At 39.6% G+C, this 24,592-nt stretch overlaps 1 protein-coding gene across 1 annotated transcript; it reads right to left on the bottom strand.

Annotated features, from left to right (window-relative positions):
• Positions 1 to 4,420: 4,420 nt before the first annotated feature.
• On the bottom strand, positions 4,421 to 4,837 carry LOC138904300 (uncharacterized). The gene has a single exon (XM_070192801.1). The coding sequence runs from the start codon at positions 4,835 to 4,837 to the stop codon at positions 4,421 to 4,423; it is 417 nt and encodes a 138-aa protein (XP_070048902.1).
• Between the last annotated feature and the right edge of the window lie 19,755 nt (positions 4,838 to 24,592).

Here is a 24,592-nt window from a genome sequence, read left to right as displayed (position 1 = left end):
ATATTCAGCTACTAAATACTACATAACTACGAAAACAAAAAATAAGAAGCTAAAATTGAAATAAGAAGTTAACATTTTTACAAACATACTACTACTAATTATCTAGAGAAATTCTCTAACCCCACACTTAAAATAGTGCAGTATCCCCCAATGCACAAATAAAGCAAAATAATAACAAGTATTGATAAGAAACTCCCTGAAAGGCCAAAGGTCGAAGCAATAGCAGCTCACAGGTGCTCCGACTTCTCCCAGGCATGGTCCTTTGTGTGAGCATTCCATACTTAGTTCTCACCATCTAGCTCGCTTTTGCACTCTTCCATTGACTTTGCTTCCTATGCTCATAATCCTACAAAACAAAAACAACACCACAAAGATAGAAAAATAAAATAAATAAAAATAAAAGAAAGCTGTAAAGATGGGTTGCCTCCCAACAAGCGCCTAATTTAACAGTCGCGGCACGACTTGAACCACCTTTTCCTCCACCTCGAACTTATGAATTGTACCCCTAACATGGCATCCAGTCTGCGGCTTTGGTGGGGATACAAAAATAAATAGGCCAAGTAACAAAATTTTCACTCTATACTTCTCGGCCTTTATATGAGCAATGTAATTTTTTCTCTCTGGCACGACAAATCCAAGAATGTAAGCAGCCTGTTCCTCTTCCATTGACTCCTCCAAAGGCTCAGATGGCTCGATTTCCATGTCATCATTCAAACAAAATATCGAAAAATATTTTGTTAGAGGACCAACACGCCCCAACTTTAGAATTGTATCACTATATATATCCTCATATGTGCACAAACTAGAGTCTTCAAATATAATATTATCTACTTCCTCACATGACTCTATAACACTCTTCCCAACATGGACATCCTCAATAAAAATATGATTTAATGCTTGGTATTCTCGTTTTAGCTCCTCAATTTGGTCTAGAAGATTTTTTTCAGTTTCATACAACTCATCATTAAATTGTTGGGCGTTGAACGCATCAACCTTCGCACTCAAATCTGCATCTAAGTTGTGCAAAGCCAAGCCAAACTTATCAATTTCTTGTGCAAGATCAACTCTCTCCTTCGACCAATCATTCACCAATTTTGTTAGAAGATAACATCGTTCTTCATATTCCCTTAATCGTAAATATCCGTCTAAATACCAACCCTTACTCCCATATTCAAATTCAGACCTCCCATAGTTCAGGTCATGACAAGCACAAAAAGACGGGCCATAAAAGTCTTCTGTCAACCACGCGTCTTCATCAATAACCTTATCTCCGAATATTTCATCCCCAGATGTCATGTTAAGAGAACTATAAACACATTAAGAGAAAAATACAATTGTTATAAAAATAAAAATATTTACAAAAAGAAAAAAAATAGCAAAACTGTAAAGATAAAAGTAAAAGTCTAATAAGAAAAATAACTAAATAGGAAAATTAAAAACTTGAACATAAATCAATTAAAAGCTAGACTCAGATAAACAATCAGTAACTATGTCCACAGCAACGACGCCAAAAACTTGTTAGTTCCCCAAGTACACGCAAGTATACGTGGCCGTCAAGTAATAAAGTGACTCAAAAGTCAGATGTCGAACCCACAAAGACTTAGATTAACCATTATCTAAGCAAACTAAAATCAATTTATTGTCCAAGATGATCAAACATTTAACTTTTCTATTATAACTACCACTGCGAAATTTAAACACATAACCAAGGGAGATATAGATTATAGGGTTGTGGTCGGTTTATCAATCCTATTGAGTTCGAAATTACACCGGTTAATCCAAATTATCTATGATTGCTAGTGACCGGATCGTTTATATAAATAGCATGTTCCCACAATACTATCCGTCTATCCATAATATATCAACTCTATATTCCTATGGTCTTGAATCTATCATGAATAAATACAATACGGTATTCAACTAAGCAAGACTGTTAGGTATATTCCTATCCTAACCGCGAAATCTTTCCCCGAGCCACGGGTTCAGAAACAAGCTCTCTCTAATTCTACTCTAATCTAAACACGGCTTTCCCAAGCATAACATAGATAGTAAATAGAACTCACATGCTGGCCAAACAATTAAGCAATTATGCACAGAATTAGAGAAACAACCAAAGATGATAACTCGAATTAACGGTAATATAATTAATAAACTTCAATATTCATGACAACCACAACCCTAGAACGCGAAGTTTAGCTCCATGTAGACATGGTAGCAAAACAACTAATCATAAAAAAAAAAAGTAAATATTACTAAGTTTGATGGAAGAAAGATGGAATCTGATGAATTCCGGCCTCCATGGCGGCTCCGTGCTCTCCCCTCATCCAATCTCCGGTCTCCACTATAAAAATGGTGTCTAATGATTATTTATGTGTACGGAAAAGACCTAGACGAAAAATTCAAGTCTAAAACTAAAAAGGAGACAAAATAGACTTTAAAAATTTGGAACACGCATCGCCTCGCGACAGACTGCTCTGCCGCGTGGCTCGATCTCGAGTTAACCCTGGCGGCGCGAGCTCTAACGCGAGCAAACTCCCTCGCGTCGCCAGACTCTTTTGCCGCTTCACTTTGCTGCCTAACTCCTCAATTTGTTCTTTTGTTTGCTGCTTCAATTACACCTTGAGTTGCGTTGACTAACTACCCAATTTCACGATTTTGTTTCTTTTTTCATTGCCTAACTTTTCCAAATTCATGTTTTTGTTTTCCTTTCCTAAATCCTTTGCAGTGTTCCTTTTTTTTTTTTTGTCTTCTTTTAATTTGTCTTCAATCATTGCCTCATTATATTATTATAATATTTTCAATCAATAAATGATCGTGAACCATTCTTGTACGGTATAAAATATACATAGAGTCTCTACTTTGCTCCCAATTTCGTCTTCAACGTACCTACACATAAAATAAATTCAATTAAACCCAAATATAATATAGTTTAGTATTAAAGCACCTAAATGTATGATAAGTAATGCACTAAAAAACGGAATTATAGCCAAACATCAACTACTACCAGAAATTGTAGTAACATCCGCCTTACACATACTTAAATGAGAGAAATATTTCTTCTCTTTGAATATTGTATGTGTCGTACATGAATCAATTAAACATATATTTTTACAATTGAACTTTGATCCAAGTTTGCTTTGAGAGATATCCATATTTGCTTCACATGGTTTGACATACAAAAGAAATATATATATAAATATTAGTATTTTCAGAGAAAAAGGAAAAGAAACAAAGTTAAATCAATAACTCAATATTGACTTTTAATACAATTTCGAGCAAACTCTAATTATGATACAAACAATTATGTAGTTAAAAATAATGCCATAAAACAATTACGTTATTTTTAGGTTGCCATATGGTTTAAATATACGGAAAACTTAAGTCATATTAATACATATGAAATTTGACTCAAGTCATATCCGTTCCCAATATGAGGAAATAGCTGTTCGATCACAGAATATTTAGAAGTTTAAATGTGACACGGATAGAAGGGAAGAACTAGGGAAACAAGAACGTTTTTGCTTGATACTTTCCATAGCTAGGTTCTTAAGACAAGGCACGTAGTTATGTTATTTAATAACACTGAGACAAAAGGTATTTTCAATCATTTGACACTCGGTGAATAGAGGTTAATGACAACTCAAACATAAGTGATTCAGATGCATAAGCTATTAGCAAGTGACAATTTTAAGGCAGTTTTCCACATCCTCAAACAAATGAACACCATTCTTGTCAAGAACTATATTTAATCAAAACCAACTAACATTGTTTCATAAAATAAATACTACTACTTGATACTAATGACTACTACTCATGTAATGAATTATGATTACATGATGTTTATTCGCTAGCTATTACGAATAGAAAAAAATTAAAAAGCAAACTACTCAATTATCTTTAACTACGGATCCATCACCGATCAAGTGATCTATTTTTCCATTAGAGTGCTCAAAGAAGTCTGCCACATCCACGTGGGTGATATCAAATTCATTGTCATAGACAAGATTACCTTCAGGGCCTTTATTCTTTAGAGATGCTTGATAAAACTCAACCAAATGTCTTGGTGTACGACAAATATTTGCCCAATGTCCTTTTCCCCCGCACGATAACATTCAGTTTCTGAACCATTTACCTTTGGCTTCTCATCTTTCCCTTTCCACTTTTGGTAGTTATTTTTCTTTGTGGGGTGGTTAACACCAGAAAAATTTCTTCCTTGTCCACGGCCACGGACACGACCATGACCACGAATAGGGCCACGGCCTTTTCCACGCTTAGCATAATGGGAATACACCTCATCCACTACAGGAAATGGTGTAGACCCAGTGGGTTGATTTTCGTGATTTCTCATGAGCAAGTCGTTATTTCGTTCAACCACAAGGAGAAGACAAATTAACTCAGAGTACTTCTTGAAACCTTTCTCTCAGTACTGTTGTTGCAAGACTATATTGGAGGCATGAAACGTTGTGAACATTTTTTCAAGCATATCATAGTCAGTGATAGTATCTCCACAGAGTTTCAATTTAGAAGTAATTCTGAATATCGTATAATTATATTCAGAAATAGAGTTAAAGTCTTGGAGTCTCAGATGAGCCCAATAATATCGTCCTTGTGGAAGAGTGACCAACTTTAAGTTGTCATATCTTTCCTTTAAGCCATTCCACAAAATAAGTAGATCTTTGACTGTGAGATATTCTATTTTTAACCCTTCATCAAAGTGATGGCGCAAGAAAATCAAGGCCTTAGCACAGTCTTGGGTCAATGCTTTATTTTTATCTTTAATAGCGTCTCCAAGACCCATTGCATCTAAATGGATTTCAGCATCCAACACCCATGTCATATATTGTAATGACTCAACCGGTCATTTTTAACTTTTAGGACCTCGTTCCCTTAAAATAAAATTTCCCGTTTGTGCTTTTAATGATTATTGACTTGCGGGGATGGTTGGTTCGGAATTTGGAAGCGTTTGGGTTAAAATCGGAACACTTGGTTCCTTAAGTTAGCTTTAAATGGACAAGTTTGACTTCGGTCAACATTTTGAGAAAACGACCCCGAAATCGGGATTTGACAGTTCTAATAGGTTCGTATGATGATTTTAGACTTGGGCATATGTCCGAATCGGGTTTTGAAGGTTTAAACTTCTTTAAATTTGGTTTGAAGTAGGATTTTTAGTAATTGAAGTCCGTTTGGAATTTCGAGTTTGGGAATAGTTTCATATAGTGATTTAAGACTTTCACGCAAAATTTCGTGTCATTCCGAGTAAGTTAAGTATATTTCGGCGCATTGGAAGTAATTTGAAGAACTTGAAATTATTAAGTTTGAATCAATTTGGTTTAGGGTATGATTCTTAGATTTGATATTTTTTTATGCATTCCGAGAGTTCGAGCGAGTCCGTTTTATGATTTCAAACCTGTTGGTATGTAATGACCCGATTTGTCATTTTAAGAATTTACGCCTCGTTCAGTGACTTAAGGTCTCTAGCAGCCTCGCAATATGTATTATGACCTGCGTGTATGGTCGAGTTTGATTTACGGATGATTCGGAGAGATTTGGGACACTTAGTCCCTGAGATGGAAGCTTAAGCCTTAGGATTTTTACCGTAGTCGGAACTGTGTGAAGACGATTTCGGAATAGAGTTTTGTTAGCTCCGTTGGGTGATTTTGGACTTAGGAGCGTGTCTGGACTGTGAATCTGAGGTCTATAGTCAATTTAGGCTTGAAATGGCGAAAGTCGAATTTTTGGAGAATTTGACCGGAAGTGGACTTTTTGATATCGGGATCGGAATACGATTCCAAGAAATGGAACAGCTCCGTTATGTTATTTGGGACTTGCCTGCAAAATTTGACGTCATTCTTGATAGGTTTCGGCACGAGTTTTAGAGGTTGGAAGTTTTTGAAGTTCATAAGTTCAATTTGTGGTGCGATTTGTATTTTTAGCGTAATTTGATGTGATTTGAAACCTCGAGCGAGTCCGTGATATGTTATGGGACTGGTTGGTATGATTGGACGAGGTCCCGAGGGGCTCGGGTGTGTTTTGGGGTGGTTTCGAACCAAATTGGAGTTGTTTGGATTGCTGTTGCTGAAGGCTGGTTTCCTTCTTCGCGAACGCGAAGGGAGTCCCGCGTTCGCGAACAGGAATTTGAGGGGCTGATGAATTGTCCTTCGCGAACGCGAAGCTGTGAACGCGAACGCGAAGAAGGAGCAGGGCAAACCTTCGCGAACGCGGCCCGGGAAATACGAACGAGAAGAAGGAAGGAAGATAGGGGCCTGGGGTCGTTTGGCCTTCGCGAACGCAAAGCGTGGAATGCGAACGCGAACGCAAAGGAGCTGGTCAGCTGGCCATCGCGAACGCGATGAGGAAGTTGCGAACGCGAAGAGGAAATGATGATGCGGGAACAGTTGGCCTTCACGAACGCCACTCTTGTCACGCGAACGCGAAGAAGGATTTGAGGCAGCTGGATTTTTGGCCTTCGTGAACGCGAAGCAATGGTCGCGAACGCGTAGAAGGTGTATCTGGGCAGAATTAAAAGTCTCAAAAATGGGGGTTTGAGTTCATAACTCAAAATCTAATTTGAAGCTCGGTAGAAGGCGATTTTTGGAGAGATTCTTGCGTGGGTGTTTGGGGTAAGTGATTCTTATCCAGTTTTGATTAATTTCCATGATTATGCCTTTGAATCCATCATTTAATTCGGATTTAATGTAGGAAAAATCAAGATTTTTGTAAAATCTTCCAAAAACAAGTGGAGTTGTTATTGGAATTCGATAAAATTGGTATGGTTGAACTCGTATCGGAATGGGTGTTCGAATTTCATGAAAATTATGTTGGGTTCCGAGGGGCGGGCACCGAGTTGACTTTTGTTGACTTTTTGGAATAAAATTTTAAGTCGACGTATTATTATCCGAAATTATTTCCGATAAATGTTAATGAAGTTATAAAATTAATTTGGATAGATTTGAGCTGTCCGGAGGCCAATTCAAGCAAGAAGGCTATTTTGGAATATCGGCCTAACTTCGAAAAGGTAAGTGTCTTGCTTAACCTCGAGTGGGGGAAATTTCCCTTAGGCATTGAGTCTTATGTGCAACTTGGGTTATTGAAAACCATGTACGCGAGATGACGAGTACGTACTTGGTTTATATGTGCAAATTTTATTGAGTTAAAGTCTTGAGCATATTGTGTAGTAAATTAGATAATTGTTAGCATATATTTAATTATCTACTTATCGTGCCTAAACCCTTGTTGTTGACTCTATTGTTATATGACAATGTGATGTGATTGTTATTTGATTATTTATGAAATTTTTGAATTTGCTGGTTTGATAATTATTGAAATTTAATTTCATTTTGGATTTTTTCCTCCGCAAATAATTAACTAAATGAGCTTAAGAAGAGGTGTTTATATAATTATTGAAAAATTATACTTTTATGAAGACTTTTCTTTATGTTGAGTAATTTCTATCTCTATTGATTGTTTTTGGGTGTTGTACACATTGTGTGGAGCATTTGGCTATTTGCTGTGAAATTAATTGACTTGTTTGTAGCTTTGAAATTTGGTTGTGGCCATTGGGCAAATTGTGAGATAAATTGATTTTTGTTACGTTGTTGTGATAATTTCCCATGTAAATTGTTGTGTTGTGTGAGTTGTTATTTTAGGGAGATAAGGGTGGCATTTCACCGTTGATATTATATGGTTATACGGGTGGCATTTCACTGTTGTGTTTATTGGCTATTGATATTGTCTGGGCGAAGCGATAAGGGTGGGTATAGGAGCGATAAGGGTGAAAATAGGAGCGATAAGGGTGGCTATTGATATTGTCTGGGCGGAGCAATAAGGGTGGCTATAAGAGCGATAAGGATGTCAATAGGAGAGATAAGGGTGGCTATTGTCAGGGACGATAAATGATGATGTGGGGTTGTGGTGTTGACAATATTCACGTGATGTTGTGATGTTCTTGTGTTTATTTTTATACCTTGTGCAACTTGTCTTGTTGTTAGTAAAATTGATAATAATCTGATTTATGTTGAAATTGGGAGCCTGTGGCTATTGTCAGGCGGTTTATAAAATAAAATATGGGTACGAGGTGCCGTGAATTGTGATATGAAATGGGGATATTGGCACGTGAATTGTCCGTGCAGTTGTGATATAAAATATGGGTACGAGTTGCTGTGATGAAATGATAATGATATTGGGCACGTGAATTGTCCGTACAGTTGTGATATGAAATGAGGACATGAGGTGCCGGGCAAATACGTTGATTTAATTATGGGCACGAGGTACCATGGAAATATGAAAATGGGCTGAGACCCGTACTTACAAAAAATATGAAAATGGGCTGAGACCCGTATTTTGATGATTTTGAAATGAGGTGTCACATGGTGACTTTTTAATTGAAAGAATTATATTCAAAATATTTATTTGGAAGGATTTTTACTTAGAAAGTATTATACAAAAGAATTGTATTTTGAAAGATATTTATTTGAGAAAATTGTATTTGAAAAGATTTATTGAAAGAATTATATTTGAAAAATAGTTATTTGAGAAAATTATATTTGAAAGAGAATTATCTGGAAGAACTATGTGAAAGACATTTATTTGAAGGGCTTGATTTAATTGGGTTTAATTGTGTTTATTAATTGTTGAGTGATATTAATGGTATTATTGTTGTCTGTTGTGCATATCACTGGTTGTTTTATCCTGCTTTTATTATTATTTATTTTCTATTATTTTGTGTATTATATTGCACAGGTTATTAGACTAGTGAGTGTCTTGATTGTACCTCGTCTCTACTCCATGAGGTTAGTCTTGATACTTACTGGGCACTGCTGTGGTGTGCTCACTCTACACTTCTGCATATTTTTTTGCAGAGCCAGGTATCGAGGTTAACGGACTTGAGCAGAGTTAAAGAGGGATTATAAGGATTCAAGGTAGAGTTGCTTGGTCGTCGTAGTCCCTTGGAGTCTTTTCATTTCATTGTACTGTTAATTTTTAATCAACAGTATTGTATGTTCAGTCCTCGTGATTATTTCATGTATTCAGTTAGAGTTCGTGACTCAGTACTACCAGTCTTGGGAGGTTGTATATTATAATTATTTTCGCTGTTAGTTTTAAATTTAAAAACAAAATGGCTTCAAAATGTAATAAAAATTGGCTTACCTAGTCTTAGAGACTAGGTGCCATCACGACGCCTGTGGTGGGAATTTGGGTCGTGACAAGTTGGTATCAGAGCTCTAGGTTCATAGGTTCTATGAGTCACGAACGAGTTTAGTAGAGTCTTGCGGATCGGTACGGAAACGTTTGTACTTATCTTCGAGAGGCTGCGGAACTGTTAGGAAATTTCAATTTCTTTCATTCCTTTCGTGCAAAATTTGTTAAATTTGGAATTTGAACCTTTGTATCTCCATTCTCTCACAGATGGTGAGGACACGTGCTACTGGGTTAGCTGAGCAAGCATCCACACATACTACTAGGGCTGCAAGAGGCCGGGGCCGAGGTAGAGGTCGAGGAAGGGCACGTGCTACGACTAGAGCACCTGTCAGAACAACAGTTGGGGAGCCACTAGTAGCTCCAGTTGGGGGACAGGTACCAGAAGCACCTGTTGTTACCCCAGGACTTCAGGAGACTTTAGCACAGTTCCTGAGTATGTTTGGTGCATTAACTCAAGCGGGATTGATCTCTGTTGCACCAAATATTCCGCAGATTGGGGGAGTAGCTCAGACTCCTATCACAACTCCAGAGCATCAGGTTCACATTTTTTCAGGTTCCAGGTGTAGTACCGGTACAACCTGTTATTCCGGTTCGGCTTGAGGTCAGGCCCGAGGCATCAGAAGAAGAACAAAGGAGACTTGAAAGGTTTAAGAAATATGATCCACCAACTTTCAGTGGCACAGCTACAGAGGATGCCCAAGAATTTCTAAAAAATTGTCACCGTATTCTCGGTACCATGGGTATTGTAGAGGTGAGCGGAGTTGCCTTTACTACATTTCAATTGTCAGGCGCAGCGTATCGATGGTGGCAAATCTATGAAGAAGGTAGACCATCCGATGCCACACCACCAACTTGGGCTCAATTTTCGGAAATATTCTTGAAAGAGTTTGTTCCCCAGTCTCTCCGAGATGCGTGGAACACAGAGTTTGAACGATTACATCAGGGCACTATGACAGTATCAGAATATGCTATCAGGTTCAGTGAGTTAGCCCATCATGCACCTATCTTAGTTCCTACAATCAGACAACGGGTTCGCTGATTCATTGAGGGGCTCGATTATGATATTAAAATATGCATGGCTTGAGAATTGCAAACTGATGCTTCATTTCAGCAAGTCATGGAGATTGCAAGGAAGATTGAGGGTGTTTTAGGCGAGGAAAGGGGGTCTAAGGAGGCCAAAAGGTCTCAAAAATCTGGAGGGTTCAGTGGATTTTACTCTTCAGCTAGAACCCATTATAACGGAGGCTCGAGCAGTCGGTCAGCTCAATCCGCACATCAGAATACTCGGAGTGCTCCAATTTATAGTGCACCACCGATACAAGATTCTTACAGTGGTTATTTCAGTTATCCGGCACAGACTCAGTACGAGCAGTCGCGACCTCAGAGGGGTTGTTATGAGTGTGGTGATACTAGACATATCATGAGAGATTGTCCCAGACTTAGGAGGGGTGGATTCCATCAGAACACTCCAACTACAAGCTTTATTCCAGTTGATACTCCACGTGCACAGTCAGCTAGAGGTGGAGGACAGGCAGGTAGTGGGCGCCTAAGAGGTGGAGGCCCGACCCGTTGATATAATCACTATGATTTGGCTGAGGCCAATACACCAGATGGTGTCGTTGCAGGTACGATCCTGATTTTTATTATGAAAGGATATTTTCCTTAATTTGATTCGGTTCTGAATAATGAGGTGAGTCCTCCTATTATTCTCCACTTATGGTGAGCTTCGTAAATTTGTGACCCACTTATAGGTTTATCCCTGTTGGGAGATTTAAAGATGTGAGCCTGTGTCTGTTATTTTATTTCTGTACACAATTGAGGGTTATAAGTCCAAAAGTAATTTTTATTATTAATCACAGTGGGTTTAATGTGTTTCGGAATAATTGATTCTAATTTTTATGAAATATACGCCCTACCGGTATGAGGGTTCATTATATGTTGTGAAAATTATTTATGAAATGTATTGAAAAGAAGAAATAAAGGAAATTGAAAATTTCAGTTGGCACAATGTGCAACATAATTATGATTCGGATTTGAGGACGAGATCCTCGCATTTTTACATGATGTGAAATATTTAAATCGGATTGCAAGCCGCGATGGAAGTTATATAAGGTCTAGGTCCTTGTAGTGAAATGTTTATGAGTTTAAAATTCTCCCTTGTGAAATTTAATTTGTGCAATAATATTAATAGGGAGTCATGCCTATTAGGCTTATTTGATAATGCTTGTATATTTTCTGTTCATATTCAGCCATTTTCGTGCTGTAAACATTGAGTTTTAGCCTATGAGGTGAGTGCTCAGGTGGCGTTAAATGTGACTCATTAATCCGAGTAAGTAATCATGAGGTCTTCATGCCTCACGTTCTGTTGTCAGTATTGTGAAAATTCGAAACGAGGTGATGGTTAATATGAGATTAATTGATGATGCTGGAATTAATTATGAACAGCATTTTAGACCATAGATGTGGTGATGACCATACATATGATGTGATTCATGTCCTGATATCATTATGATAAGGCAATGCTGAGATTAATGTTATTGATATATACTCTGTGATATTTTGTTGGGTTGTTGATATGTTGTTAGGAGTTGTTTGGGTGTTACTCTGGCAGGTGGATAGGCCCAATTACAGGGGAGACTCTACCGAAATTTCTGAAAAATTTGGGAGTTAGTAAAATTTGGGGGATTGAGATTTGCAAAGGAAGAGATAAATTATGTTATGTGTTTGAGGGCAAAATGATCCTAAGCTGGGAATAATGTAGCACCCCAGAGAAAGTCTTAAATTACTTCAATACTATCGAGAAAATTGATTTGTGCATAGGCACGAGTTTCTATAGCCAGTTGAGACTAATACTGGGCGTTGTTGTGAAAAATCAAGCCTTTTGAAAATATTGGAGCGTAAGAAAATGGCCTTAAAGTTTACAAATATGGATAAAATAAATAATCTCAAGTGAGATGATGTTGTCGGGCTTATCTCAAATGCGGTGACGTGGAATCAACCATGAGTTTATGTGTAAAAGTAAAATTATCAACTCGATAACCTCAGAATAATTCTTAGAACGTTCGAGGACGGATGTTTGTTTAAGAGGTGGAGAATGTAACGACCCGATTTGTTGTTTTAAGAATTTACGCCTTGTTCAGTGACTAAAGGTCTCTAGCAGCCTCGCAATATGTATTATGACCCGCGTGTATGGTCGAGTTTGATTTACGGATGATTCGGAGAGATTTGGGACACTTAGTCCCTCAGATGGAAGCTTAAGCCCTAGGATTTTTACCGTAGTCGGAACTGTGTGAAGACGATTCTGGAATAGAGTTTCGGTAGCTCCGTTGGGTGATTTTGGACTTAAAAGCGTGTCCGGACTGTGAATCTGAGGTCTATAGCCAATTTAGGCTTGAAATGGCGAAAGTCGAATTTTTGGAGAATTGGACCGGAAGTGGACTTTTTGATATCGGGATCGGAATGTGATTTCGAGAATTGGAACAGCTCCGTTATGTTATTTGGGACTTGCCTGCAAAATTTGACATCATTCTTGATAGGTTTCGGCACGAGTTTTAGATGTTGGAAGTTTTTGAAGTTCATAAGTTCGATTTGTGGTGCGATTTGTATTTTCGGCGTAATTTAATGTGATTTGAAACCTCGAGCGAGTCCATGATATGTTATGGGACTGGTTGGTATGATTGGAAGGGGAAGGTCCCGAGGGGCTCGGGTGTGTTTCTGGGTGGTTTCGGACCAATCTGGAGCTGTTTGGACTGTTGTTGCTGAAGTCTGGTTTCATTCTTCGCGAATGCGAAGGGAGTCCCGCATTCGCGAAGAGGAATTTGAGGGGCTGATGATTTGTCCTTTGCGAACGCGAAGCTGTGAACGCGAATACGAAGAAGGAGCAGAGCAAGCCCTCGCGAACGCGGCCCAGGCAACGCGAACGCAAAGAACGAAGGAAGATAGGGTCCTGGGGTCGTTTGGTCTTCGCGAACGCGAAGCGTGGAACGCGAACGCGAACGCGAAGGAGCTGGTCAGCTGGCCATCGTGAACGCGACGAGAAAGTTGTGAACGCAAAGAGGAAATGTTGATGCAGGAACAGTTGGCCTTCATGAACGCCACTCTTGTCATGCGAACGCGAAGAAGGATTTGAGGCAGCTAGATTTTTGGCCTTCACGAATGCGAAGCAATGGTCGCGCACGCGAAGAAGGTGTATCTGGGCAGAATTAAAAGTCTCAAAAACGGGGGTTTGAGTTCATAACTCAAAATCCAATTTGCAGCTCGGTAGAAGGCGATTTTTGGAGAGATTCTTGTGTGGGTGTTTGGGGTAAGTGATTCTTATCTAGTTTTGATTAATTTCCATGATTATGTCTTTGAATCCATCATTTAATTCGGATTTAATGGAGGAAAAATCAAGATTTTTGTAAAAGCTGCCAAAAATAAATATTTAAGATTTGGGAGTCGAGTTGTTGTTGGAATTCGATAAAATTGGTATGGTTGAACTCGTATCGGAATGGATGTTCGGATTTCATGAAAATTAGGTCGGGTTCCGAGGGGCGAGCCCCGCGTTGACCTTTGTTGAATTTTTGGAATAAAATTTTAAGTCGACGTATTATTATCCAGAATTGTTTCCGATGAATTTTAATGAAGTTATACAATTAATTTGGATAGATTTGAGCTGTCCGGAGGCCAATTCAAGCAAGAAGGCTATTTTGGAATATCGGCCTAACTTCAAAAAGGTAAGTGTCTTGCTTAACCTCGAGTTGGGGAAATTTTCCTTAGGCATTGGGTCTTATGTGTAACTTGGGTTATTGAAAACCATGTACGCGAGGTGACGAGTACGTACTTGGTTTATATGTGCAAATTTTACTGAGTTAAAGTCTTGAGCATATTGTGTAATAAATTGGATAATTGTTGGCATATATTTAATCATCTACTTGTCGTGCCTAAACCCTTGTTGTTGACTCTATTGTTATATGACAATGTGATGTGATTGTTATTTGATTATTTATGAAATTTTTTGAATTTGCTAGTTTGATAATTATTGGAATTTAATTTCATTTTTGATTTTCCCCTATGCAAATAATTAATTAAATGAGCTTAAGAAGAGGTGTTTATATAATTATTGAAAAATTGTTCTTTTATGAAGAATTCGCTTTATGTTGAGTAATTTCTATCTCTATTGATTATTTTTGGGTGTTGTACACATTGTGTGGAGCATTTGGCTATTTGTTGTGAAATTAATTGACTTGATTGTAGCTTTGAAATTTGGTTGTGGCCATTGGGCAAAGTGTGAGATGAATTGATTTTTGTTATGTTGTTGTGATAATTTCCCGTGTAAATTGTTGTGTTGTGTCAGTTGTTATTTTGGGGAGATAAGGGTGGCATTTCATCGTTGATATTATGTGGTTATAAGGGTGGCATTTCACTGTTGTATTTGTTGGCTATTGATATTGTCTGGGCGGAGCGATAAGGGTGGCTATAAGAGCGATAAGGGTGGCAATAGGAGCGATAAGGGTGGCTATTGATATTGTCTGGGCGGAGCGATAAGGGTGGCTATAAGAGCGATAAGGGTGGCAATAGGAGCGATAAGGGTGGCTATTGTCAAGGACAATATGTGATGATGTGGGGTTGTGGTGTTGACAATGTTCATGTGATGTTGTGATGTTCTTGTGTTTATTTTTATACCTTTTGCAACTTGTCTTGTTGTTAGTAAAATTGATAATAATCTGATTTATGTTGAAATTGGGAGCCTGTGGCTATTGTCAGGCGGTTTATAAAATGAAATGTGGGTACGAGGTGCCGTGAATTGTGATATGAAATAGGGATATGGGCATGTGAATTGTCCGTGCAGTTGTGATATAAAATATGGGCACGAGGTGCTGTGATGAAATGATAATGATATTGGGCATGAAATTGTACGTGCAATTGTGATATGAAATGAGGGCACGAGGTATCGGGCAAATACGATGATTTAATTATGGGCATGAGGTACCGTGAAAATATGAAAATGGGATGAGACCCGTATTTACTAAAAATATAAAAATGGGCTGAGACCCGTATTTTGATGATTTTGAAATGAGGTGTCACATGGTGACTTTTTAATTGAAACAATTATATTCAAAATATTTATTTGGAAGGATTTTTACTTAAAAATTATTATATAAAAGAATTGTATTTTGAAAGATATTTATTTGAGCAAATTGTATTTGAAAAGATTTATTGAAAGAATTATATTTGAAAAATAATTATTTGAAAAAATTATATTTGAAAGAGAATTATCTGGAAGAAATATGTGAAAGACATTTATTTGAAGGGCTTGATTTAATTGGGTTTAATTATGTTTATTAATTGTTGAGTCATATTAATGGTATTATTGTTGTCTGTTGTGCATATCACTGGTTGTTTTATCCTGCCTTTATTATTATTATTATTATTATTATTATTATTTGTTTTCTATTATTTTGTATATTATATTGCACAGGTTACTAGACTAGTGAGTGTCTTGATTGTACCTCGTCTCTACTCCATTGAGGTTAGTCTTGATACTTACTGGGCACCGCTGTAGTGTGCTCACTCTACACTTCTGCACATTTTTGTGCAGAGCCAGGTATCGAGGTTAACGGACTTGAGCTGAGTTAAAGCGGGACTATAAGGATTTAAGGTAGAGTTGCTTGGTCGTCGCAGTCCCTTAGAGTCTTTTCATTTCATTGTACTGTTAATTTTTAATCAACAGTATTGTATGTTCGGTCCTCGTGATCATTTCATGTATTTAGTTAGAGTTCGTGACTCAGTACTACCAGTATTGGGAGGTTGTATATTGTAATTATTTCCGCTGTTAGTTTTAATTTTAAAAAAAATAAAAATGGCTTCAAAATGTAATAGAAATCGGCTTACCTAGTCTTAGAGACTAGGTGCCATCACGACGCCTGTGGTGGGATTTTGGGTCTTGACATGGTATGTTCAGGCGGGGTCCTGGGGGTCCCGAGAGTCAATCGGACGAGGCTCGGACCAAGTTGGAAGTTGGGAGCCATAACTGAAGCTCCCAGTTACTGTGAGCATCGCACCTGCGCTTGGCCAGTCGCAGGTGCGACATTCGCAGATGCGACAGAAGCTCGCAGGTGCGACATTCGCAGATGCGACAAAAGCTTGTAGGCGCGACACTCACATATGTGTGATTTCTTCGCAGAAGCGGAAAAGGGAAGAGGAGACCATCGATGCAGATGCGGAGAATTTGCGACTCAAGGAGTATGGAATTAACTTACCTCAAAGTTTTTAGTTGAAATCTCCTCTCAAAAAGCTCCAAAATCACCCCAAGTATGGAAGAAAATGGGTAAAAATGGTGCATTCCCGTTCTTTTAAGCTTTCTGCCAAACAGGTATTTCGGACCTGCGGACAGAGTACCGCACCTACGGACAGAGTACCGCACCTGCGGCTTCCGCACCTGCGGAAAATCCTCGCAGGTGCGAGTTCCACTTGCCTGGCCAATTCTCGCATTTGCGCACAAAGCTTCACACCTACGCATTTGCAGGTACATAGATTATAGGTAGATTATAACTAGTAAATCTTAGAAATTAAGGGTTTAGATGAAAACCCTAGATTTTTATAAAAATGAGATTTTAACCACGAAAATGGTTATGAAATTAGATAGAAATTATATATTTGAGTCCTTGAGATTATGGGTAACGTTTTCATCCAAATATTTCCAGAATCCGGGCACGTGGGCCCAGGGTGAATTTTAGGAATTTTACCATTTTGGATAGAGTAATTTATTTAATAGATGAATTTCGAATTATTGAACATATATTAATTATTTTATATAATTTTTGGATAGTTTCAGATTTTTCGGTATTTAATCGAGAATTTTACGCGATGCGATAATCGAAAAGTGGACTTTGAGACGAGGCAAGTCTCTTGTCTAATCTTGTGAGGGGAAAATTACCCCATAGGGATTAAATTGAATAATTATTGCTAATTGCGGGGGCTACGTACGCACGAGGTGACGAGAGTCCGTGCGTAGCTACTATAAATGCTAAAGTCCGGGTAGTTTAGGACTCAAAGCATGAATTATTTGTGTGAATTGTATTCCCTGATTAATTAATATTAAATTGATATATATGAATATATTGTGAATTGTTAGATAAAGATATTAAAGGATGGAAATTTTATTTGCTTGATTTTCTGTTTAAATCAATTAATTGTTAAAAGAAATTGTTCTTCCTCCCGAATTTATCTCATAATAAATATATTCTCCTTCCCGAGGTACATAAGAAAATGTCCTCATTTCTTGTGAAGCGGGTCGAACGCCTCGGCAGGATAGATGCATCTATGGATCGCGCCGCACGTCCCTCAGCAGTGTACACGATACTCTAGATCGGGTCGTACGTCCTCGACAGAAATCGTGCTTAATAATAATAATTACACGATACATTAATAGTTATTTCAGCTTGCGAAGCTAATTGATAAATTAGAAAAATCCTTGGAATTTAATGAATTATTATTCTTGCTTGTTAAAGAATTAATTGTTATTCCTGTAAATGATATTTAATTGTTAAATTAGAAATTATTTGAATTGAAGGAATTTAATTAATATATTGAGAATTGTTACATTTGAAAGAATTTGATTATTTCCGATGATTAAATAAATTATTGTAAATTCTATAAATCATGTTAATTTCAATATTTTAGTTGTATTTCAATTATTATTATTGACCCATAGTGAGTGTCAAAGTCGGCCATCTCGTCTCTACCACTTCGAGATTAGGCTTGATGCTTACTCGGTACACTTTATTTACGTACTCATACTACACTTGCTGTACTTTTTGTGCAGGACCTGAGGCAAGTACTAGTGGGGGACCTATCGTCTTAAACCCACGTTATCCAGGGGCATAGTGATGAGCTGTCTTTCTGAGCCATTCTGCAGCTACTAGTGTCTCTCCTTGTATTTTTTATTCTGTCTATTTTATTTCAGACACTATTTGAGGTTTTGTATAATCTACTAGATGCCCATACACTTGTGACACCAGGTCTTGGCACACACATTGGTAGAGTTTGGGTTTTATTATATTTTCTTGGTTTTAAATTTTATCAATGTATGCTTTATTTATTAGTTGGCTTGCCTAGCTGTAGTGTTAGGCGCCATCACGATTTATAAGTGAAATTGGATCGTGACAACATGGTATCAGAGCACTAGGTTCATGTAGGTCTCACAAGTTATGAACAGACCTAATAGAGTCTTGCAGATCGGTACAGAGATGTCTGTACTTATCTTCGAGAGGCTATAGGGTGTTAGGAAATTACTATTTTTCATATTCCATCATGCAATTGATGTAGTTCTAAATATCCTTCTCTTATTCTATCTCAGATGGTGAGAACACGCTCGAATGAGGTTCCAGACCAGGGAAGAGCTACTTCCTCAGTTGCTAGAGTCCGAGGCCGAGGGAGGGCTCCAGCCCATGGTAGAGGGCGAGGACGTCCCAGGACTGTTCCAGCTATGCCGCAAGTGGGTCCAACAGAGAATCCCATTATTGAGTAGCAGGGTGAAGTACCTGTGGCAGAGCCAGCTCCGGTGGATTTCAGATCTGCACCGGAATTTCAGGATGTCATGGATCGTATGCTGCGGTTCATGCACAATATGACTCAGGCCGATTTATTTCGGGCAGACCCAGCCACATCTCAGGCAGGCGGGGGAGCACAGACCCCTACCGCGCAGGCTCATGGACAGGCAGCTGTTGTATATCAAACCCAGGGTGCACTACCCGTGGGTGGAGCCCAGCCAGTGGCAGCAGCTACACCTAAGCTCAGGCCAGCTGTAGCCGCGGATACTCAAAAACTATTGGACAGATGGACTAGGCTATATCCTCCTGTCTTTGGAGGTGAGCGACATGAGGATCCACAGGACTCCATTGATCGGTGCAAGGATAGACTGTACAACATGAGGATATTAGAGTCTCATGGGGTAGACTTTGCTACTTTTCAGCTAGAGGGCAGAGCCCGTAGATGGTGGCAGTCTTATGTTCTTGGCAGACCAGTAGATTCTCCTCCCATGACTTGGGATAGGGTCACCCGTATCTTCCTGGACATGTATATTCCACCCTCCCAGAGGGAAGAGTTGTGGTTTCAGTTTGAGCAGCTCCAGCAGGGTCAGATGTCAGTGACCGATTATGAGGCGAGGTTCTCTGAGTTATCTCGCCATGCACTTATGTTACTCCCTACTGAGGCGGAGAGAGTGCAAAGGTTTGTTGCAGGTTTACATACTGGCATTCAGGCCACTATGGCTCGAAAGGTTGAGTTGGGTACTTCTTATGAGCTAGTTGTGGAGATAGCCCACAGGATTGAGGGTGTACGTCAGCGGAGTCGAGAGCAGATTATGAGAGATAAGCGGTTCAGGTACTCTGGAGAGTTCAGATGTGCTCCATCTGGGGGAAGAGGTCAGTTCGTGAAGGGGCAGTCCTGTAGATCCCCATTTCCAGCACCACCATCTCCTCGAGGTTCTCCAGTGCGACCTTATCTCAGTGCTATACCAGAGAGTTCTTACCGCCCACCAGCTATTCAGGGTCCTCCCAGTGGGTATTCAGGTCCCCAGGGCCAGACTCTTAGTCAGTAGCCCATCGTACCGAAGAGTTGTTATGAGTGCGGTTATCCCAGTCACATGCGGAGGTTTTGCCCCAGGCTTCGGGGTAGACCAGTACAGCAGGGTCAACAGCCTATGCTTACCGGACTAGTTGCTCCACTAGTAGTCCAACCACCAAGAGGTGGAGGATAGGTGGGTAGGGGCTGTCCTAGAGGTAGAGGTCAGTCAGGCGGAGGCCAACCAGTTGGTGCTCCAGCTCGGTTCTATGCTTTTCCGGCTAGACGAGATGCAGAGGCCTCAGATGCTGTGATTACAAGTATTATTTCTGTTTGCGGCAAAGATGCCTCAGTATTATTTGATCCAGGATTCACGTATTCATATGTGTCATCTCTATTTGCTCCATTCCTGGGTGTTTCACGTGAGTCCTTGAGTACTCATATTTATGTGTCCACTCCTGTAGGCAATTCTATTATTGTGAACTGAATCTACCAGTCCTGTATTATTACATTCTGTGGTTATGAAACTAGAGCAGATCTCTTATTGCTCGAGATGATCGATTTTGTAATTATTCTGGGTATGGACTGGTTATCTCCATATCATACTATTCTAGATTGTCATGCCAAAACTGTTACCTTGGCTATTCCATCTTTGCCTAGGCTGGAGTGGAAGGGTTCGTCGGTTAGTTCATTTAATCAGGTTATTTCTTTTATAAAGGCTAACATATGGTTGAGAAGGGTTGTTTAGATTATCTAGCCTATGTTCGGGATACTACTGTAGAGACTCCGGCTATTGATTCAGTGCCAGTAGTTCGGGAGTTCTCCGATGTATTACCTTCAGATCTTCCAGGTATGCCACCTGATCGTAATATTGATTTTTGTATTGACTTGGCTCCAGATACTCAGCCTATATCTATCCCACCATATCGCATAGCTCTGAAAGAATTGAAAGAATAACTTAAAGAGTTACTAGCCAAAGGGTTCGTCAGACCAAGTGTATCGCCTTGGGGTGCACCGGTATTATTTGTGAAAAAGAAGGATGGGACAATGCGGATGTGTATTGATTATCGCCAATTGAACAAAGTCACTATTAAAAACAAGTACCCGGTGCTGCATATTGATGACTTATTTGACCAGTTGCAGGGTGCTAGAGTGTTCTCTAAGATCGATTTGAGGTCGGGGTATCATCAGTTGAAGATTTGAGATTCAGATATTCCAAAAACTGCTTTCCGTACTAGATATTGTCATTATGAGTTTCTGGTAATGTCTTTTGGTTTGACTAATGCCCCGGCAACATTTATGGATTTGATGAACAGGGTATTCAGGCCATATATTGATTCATTTGTCATTTTCTTCATTGATGACATTTTGATCTACTCGCGCAGTAAGGAGGAACATGAGCAGTATATGAGAGTAGTGCTTCAGACATTGCGGGAACAAAAGCTATATGCTAAGTTCTCTAAATGTGAGTTCTGGCTAGAATCTGTAGCATTTTTGGGGCATATTGTATCGGGTGATGGTATTAAGGTTGATCTCAAAAATATTGAGGCAGTTCAGAATTGACATCGTCCCACTTCGGTGACTGAGATCAGGAGTTTTCTGGGTTTAGTAGGTTATTATCATCAATTCGTGGAAGGTTTTTCATCTATTGCAGCACCTTTGACCAAATTAACCCAGAAGGGTGTTCAGTTCCGATGGTCCGATGATTGTGAGTCAAGCTTTCAGAAGCTCAAGACAACATTGACTACAACACTAGTGTTAGTGTTACCTTCCGGTTCGGGAATTTATAAAGTGTATTGCGACGTTTCACGCGTTGTCTTGGGTTGTGTATTAATACAGGAAGGGCGAGTTATTGCATATGTTTTACGTCAATTGAAGCCCTACGAAAAGAATTATCCGGTACATGATTTGGAGTTAGCTGCAATTGTTCACGCTCTTAAGATTTGGAGGCATTATCTTTATGGGGTATCCTATGAAGTTTATACTGATCATCGCAGTTTGCAGCATTTGTTCAAGCAGAGGGACCTAAATTTGAGGCAGCGCAGATGGCTGGAGTTACTAAAAGATTATGATATTACTATCCTGTATCATCCGGGCAAAGCAAATGTGGTTGCAGATGCCTTGAGAAGAAAGGCAGAGAGTATGGGTAGTTTGTCTTTCATTTCAGTAGAGGAAAGTCCATTAGCCTCGAATATTCAGTCCTTGGCTAACAAACTTGTGCGGCTAGATATTTCAGAGCCAAGCTGAGTTCTTTCATGTGTCGTACCTCAGTCTTCGCTATTTGAGCATATCAAGGCTCACCAGTATGATGATCCACACTTAATGGTTCTTCGAGAAACGGTACTATGAGGTGGTGACAAGGAAGTCACTATTGGTGCAGATGGTGTTCTGCGACTCCAGGATCATCTGTGTGTTCTTAATGTAGATGAACTGAGGAAAGGGATCCTGGAGGAGGCACACAGTTCTCGGTATTCTATTTATCCAGATGCTACGAAGATGTATCGTGACTTAATGCATCATTATTGGTGGAGACGAATGAAAAAGTACATAGTTGAGTATGTAGCTAGGTGTCTAAATTGCCAGCAAGTTAAATATGAGCACCAGAGGCCAGGTAGCCTACTTCAGCAGATGACTATACCAGAGTGGAAATGGGAACGAATTATTATGGACTTTGTAGTTGGGTTGCCGCGGACCTTGAGGAAGTTTGATGCAGTTTGGGTGATTGTTGACAGGTTGACCGAGTCGGTACACTTTATTCCTGTTGTGACTACGTATACTTCAGAGAGGTTGGCCCAGATTTATATTCAGGAGATAGTTCGTTTGCACGGTGTGCAAATTTCTATCATATCAGATAGAGGCCCTGAGTTTACTTCACATTTATGGAGAGCAGTACATAGTGAATTATGGACCCGTGTAGAGCTTAGCACAGCCTTTCATCCGCAGACCGACGGGCAGTCAGAGTGGACAGTTCAGATTTTGGAGGATATGCTCAGGGCATGTGTGGTTGACTTTGGAGGTCAGTGGGATCGTTTCCTGCCTTTGACCGAGATTGCTTATAATAACAGTTACCAATCCAGCATCAAGATGGCTCCATTTGAGGCTTTATATGGCAGTCGATGTCGTTCACCTATCGGATGGTTTGAGCCCGGTGAGGCTAAGTTAAATGGTACTGATTTAGTTAAGGATGCCTTAGAAAAGGTAAAGTTGATTCAGGAGCGACTTCGTACAGCACAGTCAAGACAGAAGAGTTACGCGGATCAGAAAGCGCGTGATTTATCATTTATGGTAGGTGAAAAAGTTCTCTTGAAGGTTTCGCCGATGAAGGGAATCATGAGATTTGGGAAAAAGGGAAAATTGAGCCCAAGGTTTATAGGTCCATTTGAGGTGTTGAGACGAGTTGGGGAGGTTGCTTATGAGCTTGCATTGCCTCCGAGTCTAACGGGAGTTCATCCGGTTTTCCATGTATCTATGCTCCAGAAGTATCATGCTGACCTATCACATGTGTTAGACTTCAGCACAGTTCAGCTAGATAAGAGTTTGGGTTATGAAGAAGAGCCATTTGCCATTGTTGATAAACAGGTTCGCCAGTTGAGGTTCAAGAGGATTTCTACAGTAAAGGTCCAGTGGAGAGGCCAACCAGTCGAGGAAGCGACTTGGGAGGCCGAGGAGGACATTCAAAGCAAATATCCACACTTATTTTGCACTCCATGTATTATTCTAAATCCGTTCGAGGACGAACGTTTGTTTAAGAGGTGGAGAATGTAATGAACCAACCGATCATTTTTAACTTGCAGAACCTCGTTTCCTAAAATAACTTTTAGAACATCGTTTAACATTTTGAGAAAACGATCCCAGAATCGGGATTTGACGGTTCCAATAGGTTTGTATGATGATTTTGGACTTGGGCGTATGTCCGAATCGGGTTTGGGATAACCCGGGAGCGTTTTGACGCTTAATAGTAAAAATCAACTATTTGACAGTTTAAACTTCTTTAAATTTGGTTTGTAGTAGGATTTTTAGTAATTGAAGTCCGTTTGGAATTCTGAGTTTGGGAATAGTTCCGTATAGTGATTTAAGACTTGCACGCAAAATTTCGTGTCATTCCGAGTAGTTTAAGTATATTTCGACGCCTTGGAAGTAATTTAAAGAACTTGAAATTATTAAGTTTGAATCAATTTGGTTTAGGGTATAATTCTTAAATTTGATGTCATTTTATGCATTTCGAGAGTTCGAGCGAGTTCTTTTTATGATTTCAAACCTGTTGGTATGTTCGGGCGGGGTTCCGGGGGCCCAGAGTGTCAATCGGACGAGGCTCGGACCAAGTTGAAAGTTGGGAGCCAAAACTGAAGCTCCCAGCTACTGTGAGAATCGCAACTGCGCTTGGCCAGTCGCAAGTGCGACATTCGCAAATGCGACAGAAGCTCACAGGCGCAACATTCGCAGATGCGACAAAAGCTCGCAGGCGTAGCACTCGCATATGCGAGATTTTTTCGCAGAAGCGGAAACGGGAAGGGGAGACCATCGCCGCAGATGCGGAGAATTTGCACACCTGTGAACGCGCAGGCGCGAAGCTTTGTGCGCAAATGCGGGAATTGGCCAGGCAAGTGGAACTCGCACCTGCGAGGATTTTCCACAAGTGCGGTACTCTGTCCGCATGTGAGAAAGACCTATTTGGCAGAAAGCTTAAAAGAACGGGAATGCACCATTTTTGCCCATTTTCTTCCATACTTGGGGCGATTTTGGAGCTTTTTGAGAGGAGATTTCAACTAACAACTTTGAGGTAAGTTAATTCCACACTTCTTGAGTTAAATACATAGATTATAGGTAGATTATAACTAGTAAATCTTAG

The sequence above is a fragment of the Nicotiana tomentosiformis genome, chromosome 2, assembly GCF_000390325.3.
Source record: "Nicotiana tomentosiformis chromosome 2, ASM39032v3, whole genome shotgun sequence".
In the NCBI taxonomy this organism is placed as follows: Eukaryota; Viridiplantae; Streptophyta; class Magnoliopsida; order Solanales; family Solanaceae; genus Nicotiana; species Nicotiana tomentosiformis.
The sequence above is the reverse complement of the archived record's forward strand: the minus strand, read 5'-3'. Positions and strand labels throughout refer to the sequence as shown.